Genomic DNA, 25,266 nt, shown 5'->3' on the forward strand with positions numbered 1-25,266 from the left:
GGGAAGCAAAGCTCCCCGGCCGCTCTGCGCCTGCGCAATTGTCAGCGGGGGAGCCGGGCGGCGCATGCGCAGGCTCGAGGCTCTACGTTGAGAGGGTGCCGCGGCGGCGGCGCCGGAGGTAGGAGGGGCCGGGCTTTGGGGCTAGGGAGTCTGTAACTGGGAGAAGGTCCAAACATCTCGGGCCTTCTTCGCTCTCCGGAGGCAGAGGACCATTTCTCGCCCGCTTCCAGCCGCGGGTAAACGCAGGAGCCGCGCTTGGATGGCGGAGACCGGGGCTGTCTGCAGGGAGGAGAGGTGGGGGCATCGGGATCCACACGGAGTCGCTGCCCGGGGGTCCGTTAGGCGATCGTAGTTCGCGGTCAGAGTCCTTAGCAGCATCTCTTCAGGCGGAGTCTCCTGCCGGTTCCCTTGTGTCGCCGGTTGAGGGGGGCGGGGGCGGGGGCCGGGGCGGGAGGGGGCCCGCCCCTCACCTGCCCATTCATCCCGCCTGTGCTGTGAGCTCGGCGCCGCGGTAGGTACAGCCCTGAGGAGGCACAGGTCGCGGGCTCTCTGGGAACTCGCCGTCTCCTAGGAGCCGCTGCTTCCTTAAGCAAATGCCGATTGAGCACGTATAGGAGAGAGACTGTTTTAACAACGGAGATGTGGAGACAGAGCTGTGCGGAGGGTGGAGCTTGCTTTAGCTCACCGCATCCAATAGGATGAAATTCAGTGTGGTCAGCCTGACGTTCCAAGCACTAGGACACTGACCTCAGTTTCTCCCTGAAGCCTTCTCTCCGATCCCCACTGTCTCTTCGCTCTGATTATAAGCAAACTCTTTGCAGTTAATTAAACAAATAATTGTCGATCACCTTTTCCAAGTCAGGTGCCTGTCAGCCAAAGAGAATATGAAGTAAAATAGGTGAATCTGTGCCCTCCTCAAGTTTTGAGCTTAGTAAGTGGCAGATAACAAGTAAATGAATAAAAACACAAGAACTGATGCCCTGGAACCATACTGCCTGGATTTGATCCCAGCTCTGCCACTTCAAAAGCTGTGTTCATGTGCTTGATTCCTTGCTGTAAAGAAGGGATGACAGATTCTATGCAATTGGATTGTTGTAAGAATGCAATGAATTAGACTTATAAAGCAATTGGACTGGTGCTTGACATACAGCAATCATTCATTAAATGTTATCTATTCCATATGATTGTAACTTGTGATAGATGCTGTTGTGAAAACTGTGTGATGAAAAAAAACAATAGAGGTGGAGAGGTTGTACTTAGATAAAGGATGAAGGGAAGCTTCTCTAAGGAGTTACAGGGAAGATGTGAATGAGTCAGCCATGCTAAGTAGAGTTGAGGTCGGTGTGTCTGCCCAGCTCTGGAAAACTAGGTGATTAATTGGATTAACTGGATAGCGGAGATTGCATTATTGGATTTGAAATAAACTTTCTGCCATTGAGTCATTCAATTTTGATTTTTGAAAACCCACTAAACAGTGCTGATGTAAATAATCATGCCCATAAGGCCTAACCTTTGCGTTGGGCAGCATTCAAGCAACCTGAATTTGGAGAGCTCTTACTGGGGTGAGAGGATGGGGAAAGTGGCCTTTTTTTACTTGGAAAATTGGTTGATCAATGAAGGATGAGTCTCCTGTGTTCCTATCTTTGTCCCTATCTCCTGAGTGTTCAAGGGCATATTCATTCCCACTTCTCTCTCTCTCTCTCTCTCTCTCTCTCTCTCTCTCTCTCTCTCTCTCTCTCTCGATCTCTCTCTCTCTCTCTCTCTCTCTCTCTCTCTCTCTCTCTCTCTGTCATTACATTGCCTGCTGATAGAGCCTCTGATAGTTTTTCTGGATTTCGGAATCATCATGTTTTTGTGCTGACTGCTCTTCATGGAATTCATTCCCTAGATTTCAGCAAAAACAATACTCTTTCGGCTGAGACCAGTTTGGCTCAGTAGATAGAGCGTCAGCCTGCAGACTGAAAGGTCCCAGGTTCGATTCCGGTCAAAGGCATGTACCTTGGTTGCGGGCACATCCCCAGTAGAGGTCGATGATTCTCTCTCATCGATGTTTCTAACTCTCTATCCCTCTCTCTTCCTCTCTGTAAAAAATCAATAAAATATATTTAAAAAACAAAACAAAAAACAATATTCTTTCAAGATGCCCAAGATTTTATGCCTGTGAAAGAACATGCTTTGATAGATTTCTAGGACCCCCCCGCCCCATATCCCATGGGTTGTGCTGTTGTGTCCTATAGGATGATGGCTCTGTGTTAATCACACTGTACCTCAGTATTGACAGAGACATTGTCACTCCTGTACTCCACATACTCCTGGAAGAAATGGCATGAAATGACAATATCTGTCTAATTACATTACATGCTTTTGTTTTTTCCACAGATGTGAAATTAAATGAACTAAATGTTCTTTATCACCATGGAGATGTTGAAGAATCGCCTGAGCAACAAGTTCATTGTATTCTATCTCAGAGGCATCTATTGGGCAAAAAAACCTCTCAAATGTGAACTTTAACAGGTGGAAGCTTAAACATGCTGTTTAACACAGGCACAATTTGAAGAAAGACATTTTAAATTATTATGGAGGGAAAAAGTACTTTTTATTCGATTTTGCAAACTCTCCAGGTATCTCAGTGAGAATTAAAGAGGAATCCTAATGAAGCTGTGATTCCGAATGAGGCCCAGCTAGGCTCATTCTTGGACCCCCAGATTGACCCACACTCCTCCGAAAACAAGCTTGAAAGCCTTGAGACTGGTCGGATGATGGATGAGTCAGACGACGACTTTAAGGAACTCTGTGCCAGTTTTTTCCAAAGGGTGAAAAAGAATGGCACCAAGGAAGTGTCAGGGGAAAGGAAGACAAAAAAGTCCTCAAACGTCACTCAGCCAACCAGCAAACCAGCTGCTACCAAGAGCAAAACCCTTAAAGGCCCCAGGGAGAGGAAACCTCGATCTGGTAGCCAGGCCACAAGGACAAAAAAGCAAGGGGCACCCACGAGGCAGGAGGGTGAGCCAGCTCCCTCTGAGAACGGAGAGGGAAGTGTGCTTGCTTCTGCGATGCTCTGGAGGGGAGCCTGGAGCGCGCAGCCAGGTGACCCAGGCAGGAACATGGCAGGAACTTCCACAGAGGAAACCACAGGTGATTTGTACTATTTTAAACCAAGAGTTGGAAAATTTTCTGTAAAGGGCCACGTAGTAAATTCTTTGGCTATGCAGGCCGTATGGTCTCTGTCAACTCCCCAACTCCCTAAACAATAGTAAGTGAATGAACTGTGTTCCAGCAAAACTTCATTTACTACAATAGGCAGCCCTATAGTTTGCCGACTCCTGTTTTAAATGATAGTCATAAAAAAATAGCCGTGTGTGAATTTTTCACACGATTATGTTTGGAGCTCTCTCCTTTTTCATTTCCTATTAATGTTTACATTATACTAGTAGACATGAGTTACATGAACATGAAAATAATGCTGCTTCTCCCATTTTCTTGAGTTTGTTTCACAGTGGGTACCATATGTTCCAGGAGAATCTTCAGTTCTTGCTTTCTCCTCCAAACAACTCTTTTCCATATTTTTGGGGGGGATGGGGAAGAGGAGCACTTTGTTTGTAGCTTTCTTACTCTCCTGCCCTTGATGTACTAAACCATATGTTTAGCATACATTCTTCATGCACAGCTGAAAACCACTTTGCATATATAATTCAGCACTAGGTCTTTGGGCACCTGAGTTGTGTTTCTACATTTTTCTCACCTTCACTTCCTGATTTGAATGTGTTTTTTAACCCAGTGTGGTCAGCATGACCGCTCAGTGGAGTGGTGGTAAGGACTTAGCTCACAGAGACTGTTGTAAGGCTTCAGTAATGTTGCTAAAATGTTGTTGGTCCCTCATGTTCCGTCTGAGAGTCTATTGAAGGTACGCATGATTCCCCCAGAAAACTGCACCCCCACATATACCTGCAAAATTGACGTATAACTTCAGGGACTTCACAGATCCCCATTGGAGGCCTCTGTGGACACCAAGTTGAAGGAGAACTTCTGACCTAGAAAGATATGTTTGTCATTAATATTTCTTTAATAACAGTTTAATAGATATTCATATTCTATAAAATTTGCTCCTTTAAAGTGTACAGTTCAATGGTTTTAGTATATTTACAGAGTTGTGCAACTATCACCACTACCTAATTTTAGAACATATTCATCACCCCAGAATAAACCCTGTGCTCATTAGCAGTCACTCTCCGTTCCCTTTCCTGCCTGTGACAGGTACATTGATATTACCGTAAACAATGAGGTTACCAACAATCAGTCCTATTCACACTTGAGAGTTAAACCTAAACTAATTGCTAAAGGACCCCTTTGAAACTCCGGTCTGACCTATATTCAGAGACAGAGTCTTTTGTTTCTCCAGCTAGAACAGACACATGAATATCTTCCTCTGCAGAGGCTGCTCCTAACGGTGACTCCCAGCCTCCTCCCTGTCTGACTGCTATGGTGCCAAGTCCCTCCAAACCCCGGGCAGCTGAGATGGTCGTACAGCGAATGCAGCAGTTCAAGAGAGCAGACCCCGAGCGTTTGAAGCATGCTTCAGAGGGGTGCTCCCTCCAGCCCGCACTTGAGGAAAACATTCCAAAGGACCCTCGAGCAGCGATGATGGTTGAGAACGGTATGACAGGAGTTTTCTGTCTTCCCAACAGGCGTAAGTTCTAATTCTGGAAGAAAGGGAGTAGGAAGAAACAAACCTTCATTGTATTTCTGCTGTGGGGGAAGCGGGGGGGGGGGGGGGGGGGGGTAGGGCTCGCCTGGTTTTCTACCTTTGCCACTTTGTGTCATCTAGCCAGAGAGCAAAGGGTCTCGGGTCATTTCTCACTTAGTTTCTTTGACAAGGTACCTCTTCCTCTTATTTTAATTTTTAATTTAAAAATTTTTCCATACTGAAAATATATTACAGCAAAATCTTTATATCCTCAGCCTAAATTTAACAATTATTAACATTTTGCCATATATTTTTTATGTCTCTATAAATGTATATGCTTTTTCTGTACTATATGAAAGTAAGTTAAATACATCATGACACTTTACCTCTAAGGTTCTCCTTTATAATCACAATTAGAGGCCCAGTGCATGAAATTCATGCACAGGTAGGGTTCCTAGGCCTGGCCCAGCCATCAGGGCCGCCAGCCGGGGCCTTCCTTCATTCTGCACCGCCCTCTGGTGGTCAGCGCACATCATAGCAAGTGATCAAACTCCCTGTCGAACTTCTAAAGGACACATTGCATATTAGTGTTTTATATATATAGATATCATTGTCACACCTAATTTCCTAATACTGCCTGGTATCCAATTCTCCAATTATCCCAAGGATAGTTTTTGTAGCTGGTTTCCAAGGATTTGTCAGAACTATAAGTTCACACACTGCATATGGCTATAACCAGTAGTCTGGTAAGGTCTGAACTCTAGAACAGTTCCTTTGTCTTGGTTTTGTTGTTGTTTAATCCTCACCCAAAGATATTTTTCCATTGATTTTCAGAGAGTGGAAGCGAGGGGGAGAGACAGAGACAGAAACATCAATGTGAGAGGGACACTCCTTTTGGTTGCCTCCTGCATGTGCCCCACTGGGGCCAGGATCAAGCCTGCAAATGAGCTACATGCCCTTGACCAGAATCAAACCCACCGGCCAAAGGTCTAACCATTGAGCAGCCAGTTAGAGCTGTTTTTTTTTCAATGATACTTTTTGAAGAGTCCAGGATAGTTGTCCTTTTATATTTACCACTTTCTGGATTTGCTTGATTGTTTCTATATGATGTCATTTAACTCATTCATGCAATCCCTGTGTTGCATTACACTGAGTAAACGAGAGGTGTCATGGGCTCCAGGTTAAACAGTTTGGCAATAGTGCTTTGCAGGTGTTGTACACTGCATATTATACCACACCAAGATGCACATAATATCCGGTGATTCCATTCTTTATCCCCTAAACTAGGGGTGTCGAACTCAATCAGAATCTAAAATCTAAAATCCAGCCTAAATCGCGGGCTGAATGGTTTACTGAACAGTCATAAACTGACAATGTCATAAACTGACAGCGGAGTGCAGTGATGACAGCGCGGTGCGGGCCACATTGCAAGGCCTAGCGGGCTGGATTTGGCCCCCGGGCCTTGTGTTTGACACATGTGCCCTAAACAATATGAATCCTCATCTCTGATGAAAATACACAAAACGAAAGTAAATAGGAAGAAACTGTACTGATAGACCTATGAGTTAAGGAGCTTGTAGTCTCTTGGTATTGCACTTGCAGATTTCACCTTAGAAGCACTGACGATTCCCAAAGTTCCACACAGGTAGCAGGGTCACATCTGCCGTGGCATCAGTCCTTGAACACCCAAAGGGGTGCAGAGGAGTTGCTCACCCAGTGTGTGAACCCAGCGCTCCCCTATATGTGACTCAGCTGCTTCCATATATCTTCATATCATACCAATTAATGCTCAGGAGAGAGAAGCCACTGCTTTGCTAAAAAAAAAAAATATATATATATATATATATATATATACACACACACACACACACATATATATATATATATATATATATATATATATATATATATATATATATATGGCACCAAAATAAAGCATGATGCTTTTCTGGTTTGGGTGGAAAGAGCGATAGGCCATTAGTAGTATTCAGAAATGGGGATTTATGAAGTTTTCATGGCCCATCCCTCATGAGCACGAGGGCCTGCCTCAGCAATATCAGATGTGATAGAGGCTCAGAGGTGGACACAGCTACCTTGGGAACAAACTCTAGGCATTTCCCTCCGGCCTGGTTCTCCCAGGATGGGCAACAAAAGTCAGAGTAGTAGGAAAGGTTGAACCTTGAAGAGAAAACTTAGATTTGTTGGAATAGAAGCCCCATAAACCTGACATGTCCAAAGCAGCGGACTTTAGCAGAAATGAGAAAAATGAAAGGAAGATTCTTTAGGATCCGATGCTCAGAGTAGTCCTGGACCACCAGTCTCGGCCTTGCCTGGGAGTTGTTAGAAATGCTGGACCTTTATAACATGAACCTTCATTTTAGCAAAATTCTCAGGTGAGTTTTGCACGCATTAAAGTTTGAAGTCTTATTCTAGGAGCCCCGTTCAGTGCCCCGTTTGACTGGATGGTGCTTGGCATGAGGCAGAGTCGTCTCCACGTTACACCCATGGTCAGCGCTCTGTGAGATCTGACATAAATGCCGAGGTGTGAGGGTGAGCTCATCCTCATGGGCCTTTGTCCTCTCCTCAGGGTCCGGGCCCTGGCTTCCTGCCACAGAGAGCGACACTGCAGTGGCCTTGGCCCTGCAGCAGGAGTTTGGGCAGGAAGGAGCCAGCGCACCCGAGGACAGTCTGGAGGAGAAGGGGCTGTTCTTCTGCCAGATCTGCCAGAAGAACCTCTCTGCCATGAACGTGACCCGACGGGAGCAGCATGTGAACCGGTAGGCGCAGCTCAGCGGCCACCTTTCCCGAGGGCGGGACCAGAGCCAGGGGCCTATGGCTCAGCGGGAATCACACACCTTCCTGTGGCAGCAGCTGGTGTTGGTGTCAACCTGCCCTTGCTTTTTATTTTTTAACAACTTTGTTGAAAACATATCATACAATTCACCCATTTAGAGTGAATAATTAATTCAATGGCTTTCATTTAGTAATGTTCACAATTATATAACCATTCTAATCAATTTTAGAATATTTTCATCACCCCAAAAAGAAAGCTGTACCCATTAGCACTTGCTCTCCTTTGAATCTTCTCCACCCCAGCCTCTGGAAACCACTAATCTGCTTTCTGTCTATCAATTTGCCTATTCTGGGCAGAGTGGAATCAAATACTAGGTGGCCTTCTGAGACTGAATTCACTCAGCAGAGTGTTTATAAGGATCTCCCATGTTGTAGCATGTGTCAGTGTTTTATTCTTTTTTTTTTTTTATGGTGGAATGACATTCTACTGTATAGTGAGACTACGTCTTGTTTATCTGCTCATCCATTGATTGACATTTAGGTTGTTTCTACCATTTAGGTATTGCGGATACAGCTGCTATGAACATGCATTTCATGTGTTTGCTTAAGTATCTGTTTTCAGTTCTTTGGGGTATATACTTAGGAGTGGAATTGCTGGATCATTATGGTGACTCTTAAGTTCAACCTGTCCTTGCTTTCTTTGGTTAACTTTGCTAACAGACACCTAAATGCCATGTCTGGAGGCTGATCACAGGCTGTGTGGAAGGACTGGCTTTTGGGGAACAAGGTTTGGCCCATAACATGTTCATGTGGATGTGGTTCCATGTTTGCTTCGATCCGAATTACCCAGGAAGGTGGTTCTCCTTGTTTACTGTCTTCCTTCAGGTGCTTGGATGAGTCTGAAAAGGCACTGAGACCTTGTGTACCTCAGGTCCCTGAATGCCCAATTTGTGGCAAGCCATTTCTCACCTCCAAGAGCAGAATCAGTCACTTGAAACAGTGTGCAGTGAAGATGGAGGTTGACCCCCAGCTCCTGCTCCAGGCTGTGCGGCTGCAAACAGCTCAGCCGGAGGGGACCTGCAGCACACTAGCACAGACATCGAGGTGAGTCAAATGACGAGGGAGAAAATCAAAGAAGTACTCTGCTCTGTTTTAAAAATAAAATAAAGCCTCATGTAGTGTAGTGGGACAATAGATTCTGGAAATGAAACGTAAGTGGAAGTCAGTTACAGTTTCCACCGGAATTGAATAGGGGAAAAATTCTGCATCCCAGGTGGCTTTGAAATGGTCTGTGTGGGTGCGGGCATGTCTGTGGACTGGTTTCCTTAAGGTCCTTCCTCCTGAGATTTTTCTATTCCCAGGATCCTGCAGTCAGTGCCCTCAGCAGCTAAGAATTCATTAATTCACTTTACTACATATATTTCAAGTGTAGAACAGCCTCGCTTCCATCTCAGTCTGATTTTCATACTATTAATATAAGACTGATTTTCATACTATTAATATGATTGCTCAGCATAGTTCAAAGAGTTAGTGAGACAGAACCACAGGCCTATAAAAAATATTTGCAAAGCCGAAACCGGTTTGGCTCAGTGGTAGAGCGTCGGTCTGCGGACTGAGAGGTCCCAGGTTCGATTCCGGTCAAGGGCATGTACCTTGGTTGCGGGCACATCCCCAATAGGGGGTGTGCAAGAGGCAGCTGGTCGATGTTTCTCTCTCATTGACGTTTCTAGCTCTCTATCCCTCTCCCTTCCTCCTCTCTGTAAAATATCAATAAAAGATATTTTTAAAAAAATATTTGCACGAGTTAAATGCGTAAATGTTAACATAGGAGGTCCTGCTGATGACACGAGTGTTCAGGGTGCAGACCACAGGCACACAAGAGGCAGAAGATCAGCTTTGTGCTGCATTACCCCTGTCACCATGGATGCCAGAATAGACCTAACCTTATATGGAGCGCAGGCTGTATCGGCCCTAGCTGAGGTAGCTTTGGGACTTGGTCAGCTGTCAAGAGCAAAAGGAACACAGGGTGTTTGTTTGTCCTGGCCACTGCCTTGCACGCAGTTCTGGCCGTGGGAGCTGGGTCAGTGCTGAGATGGGGAGTGAAGAGGCCGAGTCTTTCCCGGTGATCTGTCTGCATTTTAGCATTCGGCACTAGCATCATAGACTTAAGAGCCTTAGGCACAGCCTGCCTGCTGGCCGGGCCCTGGTATGTTGGGGTGGTTCCTTTCCTCTTGGAGGCAGTGACTATCATGCAGGGTTCCCAGATTGTTAGAACTAAATTAGGCTCACTAAGATCTTCTGAGATGATTCTTGGGGTTCTGGAGCCATCACTGACCCAGCAGAGCGCACAAACTTTTGTGAAAGCCAGAGGTGCTTCCAGAATGCCCTCCAGCTGTCGGGAAGGTGATCTTGAGGTTGTCCTTAGTTTTTTTTCTCACCTTTACCCTCTACTCTTGCCCAGCCTGTTGGGAGGCAGCGGGAAGTATAGGTTCTCTTCAGCTAGAAAATCTTTCAGTAAGTCTCTTCTGAACCAAATGAGTTCCTGCACATTGGCCTCTGAGCCCACTGACCAAGATGGTGGCCCAAGCTGTCGGCAGACCTCGATCAGAGGCACTGCCCTGCAGCCCCTGCAGGAGAAAGGGATCATTTCGTGGCCAGTATATTTAGGACCACCTAAGGGGCATCTGAAGTATCAATGGGCAGAAGTTGGTGGGATCAAGGGTGCTGACTTGGAGCTATCAAATGTTGACTCTAGCAAAAGGGTGTGACCACATCCAGGGGCTGCAGTACCGCTGCTGGTGTTGGATGCCCACCAAGAACCTGGCTGGGCAGGATCACACAGAAGGACCCAGACCCTCTGGAGTTTGGACTGTGCTGAATTTGTGGCGCAGAATCATGTGAGCTTACGTGAGGCACAGAATGATCGCAGTGAGCTCCAGGGCACTTGATGCCCTTTTACTCTTTCCCCCACAGAGGAGAAGGTCCAGCCCTCTTTGGTCCAGTGGGGACCACCTCAGAACAGGAAGTGCTCCCAACCTCTGGCCATCACTAACCTTTCTGTTTGGCTGCCTCTTAAGCTTCAGCAATCACGTTGGAGGTCTGAAGCGGAAGGGAGCCCCCAACAAGAAGGAACCACAGAAGAGGCAGAAGGTCAATGAGCGTGAGGGGCTGTCTGAGGACCTGCTGGTGGCCATGGCTCTCTCCCGGTCCGAGATGGAGCAGGAGGTTGCACCTGCAATGCTCCCGCTGGGAACTGCTTTTCCCGGGAGGACAAAACTGTCAGCAGGTATGTGTGACCACAAGTGGTGGCTCCCGGGGGAGCCTTGTCGTCCTGCCTCTGGCTGAAGTTTCCACTGGGCTCAGGCTGTGTGGATGGCTGTTACTGACTGTCACTTGTTTCTCTCTAGAGAAGAAGAGTCGAAAGAAGAAAGTACCCGTTACCCCACCGCAGTTGTTAGTCCAGGACTTGGAGACCACAGGGAGACAGATTGAGGATCGAGTGGCCCAGCTCTTTGCAGAAGAAGAAGGAGAATTGTCCAACACGCCACCACTTCCTGCGAGCAGACTTTTAAAGGAAGAGCTGGGAGAGGCTAGCAAGAATCTACACCCACCTGAAGGGAAGCGAAACTTTCTGTGGGAGGGCAGCGCCCTCACCGGGGCCTGGGCTCTGGAGTCCTTCTATACGGCAAGCCTGGTGCCTCCCATGGTGCCCCGGCAGTCCAAGGTGCGCCCGCCCCTCCGAATATGGGCTCTGCGGGGTTGGGAGCCCCAGGATTATGGCACTGGGATCCACAGCTGGGGAACAGGAAGGTCCAGGAGGGGAGGGCCTGGGAGGAAGTCTAGAGGGTCGGCTATAGCGTTGTTTCTCTTTGCAGCCACTAGATGGCTTTCCTAGTAAGAATGGGGAGGACCTCTGGTTCCCAAATGTATTGCGTTCCTGGAGAGTTTGTTTAAAATGCAGAGTCCCAGGCTCTGCCCTCAGGGGGCTGACAGAATCTATCTGTGATGGGGCCCAGGAGCCAGACAAGCCTGGTGCAGGTGGTCCTAGAGTCCGTACTCCCTCGCGTGAGAACATTTAGATGACATTAGGAAGGTGGGGCCCCAGGGATCCTTCTGCAGATGTGATACCGCAGACATGGCCTTCGCTGTGACAGAAAGGCCTGCTGACAGATGGTGATGAAGAAAAGCTTTCCAGGGTTGTGCTGGGCTCTGGGTGGCGGCTGTTATGGCAGTCATGTGATCACTCTGGCTTCCAATTTCTTTCATGGTCTCACATAGGGGCCCACGCTGCCACCAGTGTTGTCTGAACAGCCACAGCTGGCCGTGCACACGTCACCTGCCCTCCATAGTGCCACTCCCAGGAATCTGTCACCCTCTGCCAGCCAAAGGGAGTACCAGGCCCTGCAGGACCTCATGGACCTGGCAAGAGAGGGGCTGAGCGCCAGCCCCTTGCCCTGCAGCGGGGGTTCTGCTGACTCAAAGGGGACCACAGGTGAGACAGGATGGGACGCCCTGTGGGCCCTCGCCTCCCTGTGACCCAGACCATGAAGGCAGCTCGTTTCTGAGGTTCCCTGGCTCATCCCCATGATGGGGAGAAAGGGAAGTCTTTAGTTGTTTTCATTTTGTTCTCAAAGGTGAACGTGAGACAGGTAAGTCTACCGCCATTTCCTTAAATTTAACCAAGGACAGAGCCCTTTATCCAGAGCGAGTGACTGGTGGGCTAGTTCTGATTGTTTTACTGCTTTTTCCTCTCTGTTGGAAGTGGGTAGTGGTAAGAGTGGTTTGTGGGCGTCACTTTCACTGAAGAAGTCCGACTAAAGAATTTCCCAGGCGCCTTTGGGGTCAGCTCAGCCCACCGTTGATGCTCTTTCCCTGGAGGCTGACGTTGCCAGGAAGTGATGTTCTTTTAACCTGTGAATCCTTCTCCCAGGGACGGATCTATTGCTTGGTGGCCTTCCACTGACTGGGTTTGTCCTGCCACCTGAGGAGCAGCGTTCAGAAACGGGCGGCCAGGCTTCGGTAAGGACCTTTCTGTGGGCCTGGCTCTGCTCTGGCTCTGTAGTCTTGGCTGCTGGTGCTCTTGTGTTCAGTGGGGTCAGCTCACTGCTGGCCTCCAAGCCTTTGTAAGAGTCCCCTGGTATCCTTGGCAGTGTGTGAGCTGAGCCAGACAAGAGCTCACAGAGCCTCCTGTCCCCCTGTCGGCGCTCCGCCATAAGGCTTTGTCCCTTTTGTCACTGAACTTATGGGGGCAGCCTAGAGGGGCCACCATTACTCTGTGAGATCCCCTCATTTAGCCGACTGCTCTGTGCATTTGTTTCTCAATGTTTCATTCGTTCATTCATTTATTCATGACTCACTGTGCCCTTCCGATGTGCTGGTCCTGGGCAGGCCTCCCGCTAAGAGTTCATGTTCTTAGGTGATGAATTGGTGAGAAGTTAGTCTTCCTTAGAGTGGATGTCACCCGATTACTATATCAGTATCACACCAAGTTCTGGTGATCATGGCACATAGAGAAGGGACTTGGAGCTCCTGTCAGCTGGGTCCCTGAACCACGTGGACCAGGGGGCCTTGCTGTTACACCGGGCTGGCAAGTTTCTTACAGGGCCACACAGCAGAGTTTGTGAAACACCAGGCCTAGCGCACACAGCCCCCCCAGCTACCACTGCTGCCGCTTCATCTTTATTAGAATAGCCACGCCTCTTCACTTGCTGGTTCCTTCCATTTTAGGCCCGCGACTCAGTGTGATAGAGAATTTGAGAAGTTAGTATTCTGTTATTACTGTCACTTGAGGGACTTAGGTAACCTAAAGGTGGCACCTAGTGTAGGAGCCCTATTGAGAGGAGTGCAGGGATCGCCTGCTCACTCTCCACCATCCCCGTTGGGGAACTTGCCCAGTGACAGATGGCAGTGACGGCTCTCCTCCTGTCTCAGCTCTCTCTCGGTTTGCTGGTGGCTGACTTCAGTGCCATGGTCAATAACCCACACCTGAGTGACGTCCAGTTTCAGATGGACGACGGGGAAGTGCTGTATGCCCACAAGTTCGTGCTTTATGCCCGATGCCCACTTCTCATTCAGTATGTAAGTACGTGGTGAACACGCTGCGCCTCCACGCAGCTCCTGCCTCCCCCTCGAGCCTTTTTGTCTCTCTCCGTGGACCTCCCACTCTCCCTGTCTCCCTCTCCCTCTCCTTGCCTCTCTGCCCCTCTTTTTTTTTTTTTAATATATTTTATTGATTTTTTACAGAGAGGAAGGGAGAAAGATAGCTAGAAACGTCCATGAGAGAGAAACATCAACCAGCTGCTTCTTGCACACCCCCTACCGGGGATGTGCCCACAACCAACGTACATGCCCCTGACTGGAATCGAACCTGAGACCTTTCAGTCCACAGACCAACGCTCTACCACTGAGCCAAACCGGTTTTGGCTCTGCCCCTCTTTTTTCATCACTCTTTGCTCAGGCTCTCTCTCTATCTTCCTATCCTCCTGAGCCACCTCATTTCCGCTCTCCCTCCCTGCTCTCCCCCTAAATGTTTTTTCCTCTTTGTTGCCATAAGGTTACACTTCCATGGAGAAGACATGTTTGAGGTTAGAAAGTGGTCTGAGGAAATGACCTCGGGATTGGCAAACATCAGATTTTTTGTCCCATTGAATAAAAATCCTTTCCTCCTTCCCCGAACTGCTTTTCCCCTCTATTTGCATAATTATGAAGATTTATAATTGACCTGTACAGAGTTGAGCTACTGTCAGACATTTCTGTGTTGACTTATGTTTGACTTGAATATTGTGTTGTTGGAATCCAAGGAACTGCTGTTGGTCTCTCAGAAAGTTCTGGTGCCTTTGATGTGTCTGTCAAGAGGGAACCAACTGGATTCTTGAGCGCCTATCTCTGATTTGATTTTGAAACAGAGAAGTTTTACAGCTTAGACTACAGAACTTCTGGTCAACAAATGGAGTGGCACTGGCTAATGCTCATCCCCCGACTAAGGTTATAAGAACAGAGACTCACAGGACCCACCCAAGACCATCTGCTTCTTCCCAAGTCATGACCTTCCAGTCGGTAAATCTTTATGCCTTATTTCACCCTCAGGTAAACAGTGAAGGATTCTTCGCTGTAGAAGATGGCGATCTGAGAACCCAGCGTGTCCTGCTGAGTGATGTGAGCACTGAGGCTGCCCGTGCGTTCCTGCGTTATCTCTACACTGCAGACACTGGCCTGCCTCCCCAGCTGACCCCTGACCTCAGTTCTCTGGCCTGCAGGTCCGCATGGTTCTTTCATTTACTTCATGGCTTTTGACATTAACTGACAAGGATTATCAGGTTGATGGCTCATGGGAGGATCAGGGCTGAGTCCTTTCTATCACTTTTAATCCCAAGTTTAGGCCCAATATGCCTTTGAACAAGGCATATTGATAGGAAGTCCGGAAAGAAAAGGACCTTGCAGGAGAGCCGAGGCTGCTTGAGGAGTCCTCTACCTAGTCACGTGGCTTTTAGCCACCGAGGTGTGATGAGAAGGTGGTCCTCAGCCTCAGTTCTTCCCAAACACTGCTGCTCCTTGATCGCCCACCTCTACGATCAGTCAACAGCAGTCCTTTCCCAAGTCCCAGTATCTCAGGAGAGGTGGCAAGTAATTCAACAAAAAAGGCGTTCTACCTCCTGACACGGTGTGAGGGTCTCTGGGATAAAAACAAAACAAAACAAAACAAAACAAAACAAAACTTGTTCATCCAAGACCATGTCATCCCTCCGATGCATTCTTAGGAAAGCATCGACTCAGCCTTTAGGGTTTTAAATGTTCTGATGAGACCACAGAGCCTTCAAGCAGGCGGGAGGCTGGCACACCCATTGGCCTGGCTGACCCATGCCAAGTTTAGTCTGCTTTTAGTTTGATTCAGTCACAGTGCTTTGGGTGCCTTTCAAGGCAGCCTGTGCTCCCCAGTTTTGCAGCACCACCAGCTGCTGTTATCTTCAGCTCAGCCAGATGTGCCCCTTTACATTTGCATAAAGGCAGCAGTCTGTGCAGGACGGTGCTGATGCTTGGCGTTTCCAATTGCAGGTTTGGTGTGAGTGAGCTTGTTCACCTGTGCGAACAAGCATCTGTCATGATGGATTCAGAGGACAGACGGGAGGAGAAGGAAGATGAGGATTGTGAAACCAGAGCAGAGAATTTCCAAGAACTCTTGAGGTCAATGTGGGTAGGTGAAGAGGAGGAAGCAGAAGCCTTGTTGAAATCTGAGGGCCTTGAAGAAGATAGAGAAAAGGTCAATGAAGCAGAAATGGAAGAAATTTATGAATTTGCTGCTACTCAGAGAAAGCTGCTCCAGGGGGAAAGAGCTCCAGAGATCAAAGAAGAAACTAACCAGCTTGGGGAGGACAGTCCAGGTTCTCGGAGAGTCCTAGCAAACATCCAGGTTAAAGAAGAGTCGGAAAATACAGAACAGATGGAACCCTCTGGGCAGGGAAGAGATGAGTGTCTCAGCAAAAGAAAAGATGAGAGACAGTCCATGTTCCTGCCACTCAAGGGCCAGGGTTCAAATGGAGAGGAGGAGGCAGAGGCCGCGAAGGAAGCCCTGGATCACACCAGCTCCTCTCGCTCCTCTCAGGGCCGCTGGGCAGGGGAACAGGAAGGACGCGTTATGTACTCAGCTGATAATGCTGATGACGAACAGCCCTTTCCATCAACTCCAGGAGGGCACCCTGAACCGTCCCAAGTAACAAGTGATCACATGAGAGGCAGCGGCACTCTCAGACAAAGGCGGGGACAGAGCTCTCCTCGCTCCAGTCGCCGGCAGACACCTCCACCACATCCATGCTTCTTCCTGTCACAGCCCCCTCCGGGCAGGAGTCCCCGCCAGCCACACCTTCACCCTCATCACAAAAATGACTTATCCCCACCGACGCCCCAGTCTCAGGGCAGAGCTCCCAGGGTGGCCTCCCAGGACACACAATCGAAGCAGAAGAGGGGCCGGAACCTTCTCACGCTATTTAACCATCAAGGCTGCCAGAAAGGCGAAGAGCGTGGTTCTGTGCTGGAATGCAGAAATAAAGAGACCCTGACCTCACCAGAAAAGTCTCCATCCATCGACCTAACTCAGGCAAAGCCTGACCAACAGAGCTCCGGATCTCAGAATTCTCCCCCCAAGGTGAACAGAGAAGATGAGATTATCCTCTTATTGGATTCAGATGAAGAGCTAGAGCTAGAACAAACCAAAATAAAGTCAGTTTTTAATGGTCCCCTGGAAGAAAAGCTTCTAGAAGCGAGCCCCAAGTTCTCTGACCTGTTCTCCATCATCGACGTGGATGCAGATCAAGAACCTCCCCCCAGCCCGCCGAGGAGGGAGGCCGCAGCGCAGCCGCAGGACCGGCGGCCGCCACGGAACCCGGGCTGTGTGGGCGGCAGAGGGTCCTCCCAGCTGTTCTGTAACCGCGAGAGCAGCCCGGACGAGGACAGCACCACAGACACCTCGTGGCTGGTACCTGCCACCCCGCTCGGCAGCAGAAGCCACGAACACTCATCACAGACCCAGATCATGGGTCTGGGGTCCAGGACTGCAGCATATGAAATGGCTCAGCTCCAGCCCAGGGCCCCATTAGAAAACAGGGACGGACCCAAAGCCGCCAGTAAGTTTTCAGCAATGGCGCACCAGACGTCGTCATCCTGCCTGGTCCCTGCCAATCACAGAAGCCCTTCCAGCCCCAGCCCCAGGCGCCACAAGCCCTTTTCTGTGCTGACTCCCTGTCCAGCCTCAGGAGGCCTCACTGATTGCGGCGGGCAGTTCCAGAAGCGCTCGCTGCCGAGGCCGAGCCTGCCGAGTCAGGCCGCAGCGAGCGAAGTGGTGGAGGTGGAGGACAGTGAAGATGAGCAGGAGGCAGCCTCCCACCAGGCGAGCAGCAGCTCCCTGCTGGACAGCGGCCCCCCCATCCCAGCTGACGACTGCTGCTGGCAGGTCGAGCCCCTCTCGCCAATTCCGATTGATAATCTGAACCTGGAGCGGACTGGCCCCCTGAGCACTAGCAGCCCAGGCAGCAGGGCCAGGGAGGCCCCGGACGGCGGTGACTGCCCCTCCCCAGCACTCCTGAGTACCACCCCCATCCGAGGAAGCTGCACTGGCCAAAGGAAGTCTCAAGAGAAACCCCCTCAGGCCAGCTCCCCGGGGGGCAGCAGGCTGAGCTTCCTGAATTCAGCTCTGTGGGACGATTGGGATGGAGAACAGGAGTCTCCAGAGGCCCTTTCTCTGCCCCAGACACCGACTACTGATCGAGCTCAGAAGTCAGAAGGGTTAGAAAAACCAAGTAAGTAGTGGGGAGAATTGTTTATCTTTTACATTCTTTTTTTTTTTTAATTGATTAAGGTATTACATATGTGTCCTAATCCCCCCATTGCCCCCCACCTCACTCCCGTACATACGCTCACCCCCCTGGTGTCTCTGTCCATTGGTTAGGCTTATATGCATGCATACAAGTCCTTTGGTTGATCTCTCCCCCTTACCCCCACATTCCCTTCCCTCTGAGGTTTGAGCATCTGATTGATGCTTCTCTGTCTCTGAATCTGTTTTTGTTCATCAGTTTATGTTATTCATTATAATCCGCAAATGAGTAAGATCATGTGATATTTATCTTTCTCTGACTGGCTTATGCTGATTCTTTTACACTAAGGACCCTGGAGGAAATCAATAATGACAACATGGGGTGGCAGTGCTGAAGGGCCTGCTGACCTGTGACAAGCCCCTTCCTTGCCTTCTAGAATCCTCTCCGTAGTTGAGGGAGAATAGGCTTGCTATCAAACACATACTTCTTAACCAGTAAGTCAGAGCTTTCTACACTTGCTCGGACCCTACCACTCACCTGGGCACTTGTTAAAAATCCCTGCCTATGGACCCCACTCCAGAACACCGAGCCAGCACCTCTGAGAGGCCCAAGTGTCGGGTATGCCTTAAGATTGGGCATGTGCAGTTCCTCACAAAATTAAACACAGAATTGCCATTGTGACCCAGCATTTCCACTCATGTATACATCCAAAGGAATTAAACTCCAGGACTCAAGCAGATCCTTGTACACAAATGTCCACAGCCGCTCTATTTATAATAGCTAACAGGTAGAGCCCTAGCCAGTTTGGCTCAGTGGATAGAGCATCAGCCTATGGACCAAAGGGTCCCGGGTTCAATTCTAGTCAAGGATACATACCTTGGCTGCAGGCTTCTCCCCAGCCTGGGCTCTGGTCAGGGCTCATGCAGGCGGCAACCAATTGACGTGTTTCTTTCACATCAATGTTTCTCTGTCTTCCATTCTCCCTAAAAACCAATGGAAAAATATCCTCAGGTGAGGATTAACAGCAAAATAATAAAATAAAAGGTAGAAACAACCCAAATCCCTCAACTAACTGAATAGGTAAATAAAATACGGCCTATCCAAATAATGGAATATTATTCAGCCATAAAAAGTAATGAAGCACTAACACATGGCTACAACATGGGTGAACCTTAAAAACATGTGAAATGAAGCCACTCACAAAAGACCACATATCGTATGATTCCACTTATATGAAATAACCAGAATAGTCAAATCCATAGAGATAGAAAGCGGATTATTGGTTGCCAGGAGTAGAAGGGGTTGTGACTGCTTGCAGCTACGGAATTTCCTCTGGGAGGATTAAAACATTTTGCAACTAGATAGAGGTGGTGGTTGCACAACTCTGTGAATATACCAAATGCCACTGGATTACTTTAAAACTTTATTATGTCAATTTCATCTCGATTTAAAAACAACAGATGGGGCTGGGAGAGAGGCCTGTTACGGGCCTCAGTGGAGGATGCCACTTCCCAGCTCATTTCCTTCTTAGAGGAGAATCAAAGCACCCAGAGGCCCCTCAAGGTGCTGCTCCCTCCCCGGCCGGCCAGGTCCAGGGAGAGCCGGGAAGGGCAGGTGGCACTGAGCAGTGACTGTAACAGGGAAGCAGAGCTTGTGGACAGAGCATCTGCCTTTGACCCGATGTTTCATTTCCTCTTAAAACATCCTAAACCGATTGGGCATCGCTGACCAGCACTTTCAGCCTTGAGTGGGCATCTGAATGCCCCGGAGAACTTCGAAAACAAGTGGCCAGGCCCCACCCCAGAGTTTCCGCTTCAGGAGGTGTTGGGTAAAGAATTTGCATTTCTAACCAGTTCCCAGGTGATGAGATGAGAACAGCTCTAGTGCACTTTAGACCAAGGCCTTAATCTGAATTTGAGGTGACAAACTCTCCCAAATTGTATGTTAAAATGTTGTGTATTTTTTAAGGAGAAAGCCTATTGATTTTATTAGTCTTAGAAGGCTCCATGCTCATAAAAAGGATAAGAACCAAAGTCCATTCTTTCCTAATTGTCCCATTTATCTTTTAAATACCCATTTCTTTTTCTTTTTCTTTTTTTCTTTTTTTTAATATTTTGTTGATTTTGTACAGAGAGGAAGGGAGAGAGATAGTTAGAAACATCGATGCGAGAGAGTCATCGATCAGCTGCCTCTTACACACCCCCTACTGGGGATATGCCCGCAACCAAGGTACATGCCCTTGACTGGAATCGAACCCGGGACCTTTCAGTCCCCAAGCCGACGCTCTATCCACTGAGCCAAACCGGTCTCGGCAATACCCATTTCTTTTTTAAAATAGCAGCTTTATAGAGACATTTTCACATACCATAAAATACACCCTTTAAAATGTACCATTTAGTGGTTGTTAGTATGTTCACAATATTCTGCAACCATCACCACTAATCCCAGAACATTTTTTAAAAAATATATATTTTTATTGATTTCAGAGAGGAAGGGAGAGATAGAAACATCAATGATTAGAGAGAATAATTTATTGGCTGCCTCCTTCATGCCCCAGACTGGAGACCGAGCCATAACTCGGGCATGTGCCCTGACCGGGAATCTAACTGTGACCTTCTGGTTCTTAAGCCAATGCTCAACCACTGAGCCATAGAAGATTTTATCACCCAGAAATAAACCCTGTTTTATTAGCAGACCTGCCATCGCCCTGTCATGCCAGCCTGTGGCAACCACTCCTATGCGTCTGCCGCGCTCACTCAGCAGCAGCATTGCACAAGGTCGTCCTGGCCCTTATCATGTGCCGGCTGATGCTTTCTAACAGGAAGACGTGATGCCAGAGTCAGATTGTGAGGGCGTGAACACAACCACTCTTACAGAGCAAATGGACTGGGCTTTCTCCAACTGCATCTTTCTCTCGGTCACATCAGTAGGGTCGGAAAAGGAACACCCAGGTCCCTCCTACTAAAACGTATTTCTTTTGTTCTTTATGGAAGGTGCTAATCGGAGGAAGAACTTGCCCCCAAAAGTGCCCATAACGCCAATGCCACGGTATTCCATCATGGAGACGCCAGTACTGAAGAAGGAACTGGACAGGTTGGTAGTGTTCTTGAAAGCTTGCTCATGATTGGTCCCTCCTCCTGCAAGTGACCAGTCCTAGCGAGGTGGTGAGATGTAGTGAGATGTAGGGCCCATCACCTGATCCACCTTGGGCTCTGGTGTGGGGGTTGCTGTGTGTGTGTGTGTGTGGGGGGGAGGTGGAGGGCCGTGTGTGCCTACCAGCTCCCCACATGCTGTTCCCCAAATTACCCAGCCCCTAAGAAGCTAAGAAATGAGGCTTCTCCAGGTTAGCCATCAGGTGACAGGTTTCCATATGTCATGTGGGTGGAGATGGGACCCTGGCCTTCACAATCTGAGGAAGGAGACATGTTTTTTTAAAAAGAACAACAAAACTATCCCATCCTAATCAGTGCTGCTCTTCACCCTGGGTCCAGGGAGTCATCGCCGCCACCATTGTCCAGAACATGGGGAGCGGCCCTTCGGAGAAGGCTTCAGAGTCAGCTCAATTGGCACACGGGACAGACGCTAACCTCTGAATGCTCATAAAAGGCATTTCAGATTTCAGTTACAGCATGGAATTATTTGTTAAAAAATGTTTGCTCTTTGCTGAAGTTCAACTGTTCCTTCATTCAGGTTCGGGGTGCGCCCTCTGCCCAAACGCCAGATGGTCCTAAAACTGAAGGAAATATTCCAGTACACCCACCAGACGCTGGAGTCAGACTCCGAGGACGAGAGCCAGTCCTCACAGGTTCCCCTGGAGGCTCCTCGCAGCCAGGTCCCGGCCGCCAGGACCTCCAAAGCCTCCAGGGCAGCAGGTCGTGCCCGGCTGCAGGCCACGTCTGACCCTGTTCCCCGAAGGCCCAAGGGGCCAGTGAAGACCAAGGGTCCCCGGCATGGGAAGCAGCCTGGTGGAGGTATGCTCCAGATGTCACCAGCCAAAGAGGCGCCTCCAGGCCCCGACGGTGACACCCCGCTCCCGGCCTCCCAGGAATCCACGGCCACCTCTGTGGACAGCAGCGACAGCTCATTAAGCTCACAGAGGTAAGCAGGTCAGGACGGGCCAGCGGGTCTGAGCACTGGCACTAGTGATGCCTAACGGCGGATGTTCAGAAGCCCCAGTGCCTTCTGGGTTTGAACTACGGAAAACCCAGGTGGGGTTCAAAGGCAGTCCCCTGAGCAGTCCCCTGGAGCTCCCACACCCTCAGCCCGCAGGGTGCTCCCTGGAGCGGGGCCCAGCAGCCTTCTCGATGGGGGCCTGCTGCCATTGAGCGAGGTCTCTGGAGGAGGACAAGGTCCTCCAGCAGCTAGAGGGCCAGCTCTAGACACGGCTCCTGGTCTTGGGGGGCTGACGGGAGGGGGTGCTGCAAAATAGTAATGCCTGGTTCTTTTCAGTTCTTCCCGTGAGTTTGGAGCGGCCTTGGAGTCTGCAGGAGAAGAGGAGGAGGGCGAGGAGGGGGTCAGTGCTTCGCAGGCGGCTGTCCAGGCGGTGGCCACGGAAGAGGCAGTGAGGCGCTACATCCGCTCCACACCCGCCCTCTACCGCAAGGTCCTGCTCTACCAGCCCTTCGAGCTGGCGGAGCTGCAGGCCGAGCTGAAGCGGCAGGGCATCCGCATGGCCACGAGGAAGCTGCTGGACTTCCTGGACGCCCACTGCATCACCTTCACCACCGCCTCAGCCCGGAAGGAAAAGGTGGAGAGGAAGAGGCGGCCGCCCGCGGGCAAGAAGAAACGAGGCAGAACTGATGGTCCCGTCCGCCGCTCCCCACCTGTGCCCGCCAGCAGCCTGTGAGGGTCTGCGGCCCCTTCAGCAAGCCAGGCCCCACAGCATCTCTGGGCCTTGGGACCATGTCTGATCCGCTGAGAAAATGGCCAACATGGACCAGCTTCCTTCCCACGCCATGTCCTGGGGTGGCATTCGGAGCATGTCTCCCGCTGGATTTAGGGCCCCTGGCCTCCCCCCCGTCTGTGCCCACTATTTATCTCCCTTTAACCCCGTTGGGCCAGCGTGTGTTTCAGAAAGGCCTCTGCCAGCTGGCCAGATGAGGCCTGACTTGGCACATCTTTTGCTCTCTACACCCATCAGCTGCAGTATGTCCACTGGAGATGGACACCCAGGTCCAGTTTGCCCTGTCCATCTTCCTTCTCAGCGCTGGTTCTGTAACGCCAGCCTCCACCAGCAGACCAGGTGTCCACGGGCCTCCCACCCTGCCACGCCCAGGCACTCTGCCCGACACCTTCACTGTCACCAGCAGTCTCCGAACTGGCCCGCGCAGAGGCCCGGCACAGCTCTGAGGCCCCCAGAACAAGCATGTTCTCTGTGACCTGGTTCGGTCGGGGTGTGAGGGCTGCCTCCAGCCTCAGGCGCAGTGGAACAGGTAAGGCCTGGAGAAGAAGAGTTTGCGTCTCTGCATCCTTGTGAGCGTCTTGTGTGTTTTAAATATAGTGTCGTCCATTTTATACGATGTGCAATAAAAACAAATGCTTTATGAAAAACCTCACTTCTCCACTCTGGAAACAGAAGGAGGGAAACCGGCCATGAGCATCTCCCACAGCTCCCCGCTGAGCTGTCTCGGACGTATGTCTGCAGGGCCTTTGTGCCTGTTCTTTATCTCCAGGGTAATCCGGGCTTCCTGGCCCTCATTTTGCTTCAGTTTTTAGATAATAGATGTTCATTTATCCACACAACTGTCTGTCCGCACAGCCACATGAAGAGCCTTTACCAGGTGCTGAGCTCCAGCCCTCGATGCTCAAAGGAGGCCCAAGCTCAGTAGCCTCACCTGGACTTTGTCACAGATACAGGCTGAGGCCGCCAGGCCCACCGAGTCAGAATCTACATCTTAATAGGACGAGTGTGTGAGGCCTGCTCCTTCCTCCTGGAGCAGGGCCCTGGGCGGGAGGGACAAGTGGAGGAGACACTCGTCTGTGCTGTGCCCGGCTGAGGTCAGTGCTCGGGCCTGAGGGACAGCTTCCCAGAGGGGGTTGGGAGCTGGGCCTGACATGCTGCATTCAGGGAGGTGACATGGGGCTCCTTGAACACACATGGTGTCCTGGTTGTGACCAGGTGGAGAGGACAGAGGCAGACGTTTAGAGGGACACCCAGGCTCAAGTCCTACAGCTACTCGACGGAGTCGCCTGTTTAGAACACGTGTTTCTTACATGAAGAGCTTGGCCTCTCTCCCCCAGTACGGACTGTGGCAGAGAAGTGAGAGGGAGTTGGGAAGGGAGGAGACGATGGGATCCTTGCTCAGCTTCACCGCTCCGTGGGAGACATGGACCTGGACTCGCAGCTTTAGGTGAGCTCCCCAGGAGAGGCCTGGGAGCCCTCACTCCTGGGAGGGCATCCCAGACGGCGTTACCACCTCCAGGTTGATAAGGAGATGTCAGGGAGAGATTAAAAGAGGTAAAAAGCCCAAGGCCAGGAAAGACATGGAAGGCAAGGCCTTGTGACCCAACACCCTGGTCAGTCAGGTGGTGTGTGTGCCCCCCAGAAGCCAGCAGGGGTCAGGAGCTTGAACCTTTGTGCAAAGCAGAAACGGGGTTAAAACCAGCCACTGTAATACAGAAACCTCCACAACCAGAGAATAATGGGCGGCATCCGGGAAAAGAACCTTGACCCTTCCATAGAAAGCAGACCCGACGGGCTGGGGAAATTCGTTTGGAAAGGAAAGCAGTGGCGAGAGCTGCCCTCCCAGCGCCTGCAGCAGGGCTGGGGGAGCCGGACCGTGATGGGCCTCGGCGGACGCTGGGGACAGGGTTCCCTCTCAGAAGCTCCGCCTGCTATGAAGAAAGCATACGGAGCCTGAAGGAGTAGAATGTTCACTCTGAAACTGACACCCACACTTTGCTGTGATGTGACCACCTGGGCTGGTCCCACTTCCTGTGGCCCAGCCACAGGGCACTCAGGGCAGTTAGAGAGAACCACCAGGGGGGGAAGAGAGCAACCAGAGAACTTGTGTATATGCTTATATGCACAACCAATGGACACACAATAAGGTGGTGAAGGCTTAGGGCAGGGGGCTGAGGGTGGAGGGAGGTTAGAAGTGGTGAATGGGGGGAAGGGTACATATATAATACTTTCAACAATGAAGATATTTTTAAAAGAATCATAAAAATAAGTGAAAGAGAACCGCCAGCCAAGCCAGTGTGGGTTGTGCCTCAACCCATGTACCAAGAAGTCCCGGGTTTGATTCCTTCGGGCTCAATCTCCCAGGGGACATGCAGGAGGCAGCCTATTGATAACTCTTTCTCAGAAATGTTTCTATCCATCCCTCTCCCTTCCTCTTTAAAATCAATAAAAACATTTTTTAAAAAGAGAACCCCAGCCAGTTCTCTCAGCGGTTAGAGCTTTGGCCTGCGAACTGAAGGGTCAGGAGTTCCATTCCCTCCCAGCGGGGCTATGTATCTCTGGTTTGCTCCCTGCCTCTGGCG

General features: G+C 50.0%; 1 protein-coding gene across 8 annotated transcripts; it reads left to right on the forward strand.

The window, feature by feature from the left end:
• The first annotated feature begins 48 nt into the window (after positions 1-48).
• Positions 49-23,331, forward strand: SLX4 (SLX4 structure-specific endonuclease subunit). Of its 8 annotated transcripts, none has more exons than XM_084882255.1 (15): positions 49-118; positions 2,380-3,135; positions 4,433-4,687; positions 7,272-7,461; positions 8,363-8,581; positions 10,555-10,763; positions 10,885-11,201; positions 11,756-11,969; positions 12,408-12,496; positions 13,409-13,555; positions 14,564-14,733; positions 15,530-17,766; positions 20,775-20,874; positions 21,472-21,879; positions 22,231-23,331. In XM_084882255.1, the coding sequence occupies exons 2-15, from the start codon at positions 2,757-2,759 to the stop codon at positions 22,625-22,627; spliced, it is 5,331 nt and encodes a 1,776-aa protein (XP_084738381.1). In that variant the 5' UTR covers positions 49-118; positions 2,380-2,756; the 3' UTR covers positions 22,628-23,331. The 8 variants fall into 8 exon arrangements, with proteins under 8 accessions (XP_084738381.1, XP_084738380.1, XP_084738384.1 ...); XM_084882254.1 differs by having other exon boundaries at positions 116-294; XM_084882258.1 differs by having other exon boundaries at positions 116-294; positions 4,433-4,654.
• The last annotated feature ends 1,935 nt before the right edge of the window (positions 23,332-25,266 follow it).

Source organism: Pipistrellus hanaki (genome assembly GCF_964339955.1).
Source record: "Pipistrellus hanaki genome assembly, chromosome: 4".
NCBI classification, from domain to species: domain Eukaryota; kingdom Metazoa; phylum Chordata; class Mammalia; order Chiroptera; family Vespertilionidae; genus Pipistrellus; species Pipistrellus hanaki.

Bases quoted from the DNA above. Each gene is read 5' to 3' on its own strand.
- SLX4 (XM_084882255.1), top strand. From the start codon at position 2,757: ATGATGGATGAGTCAGACGACGACTTTAAGGAACTCTGTGCCAGTTTT. The intron at 4,688-7,271 runs GTAAGTTCTAAT...TCCTCTCCTCAG, and splicing joins TTTCTGTCTTCCCAACAGGC to GGTCCGGGCCCTGGCTTCCT. The intron at 12,497-13,408 runs GTAAGGACCTTT...CTCCTGTCTCAG, and splicing joins AAACGGGCGGCCAGGCTTCG to CTCTCTCTCGGTTTGCTGGT.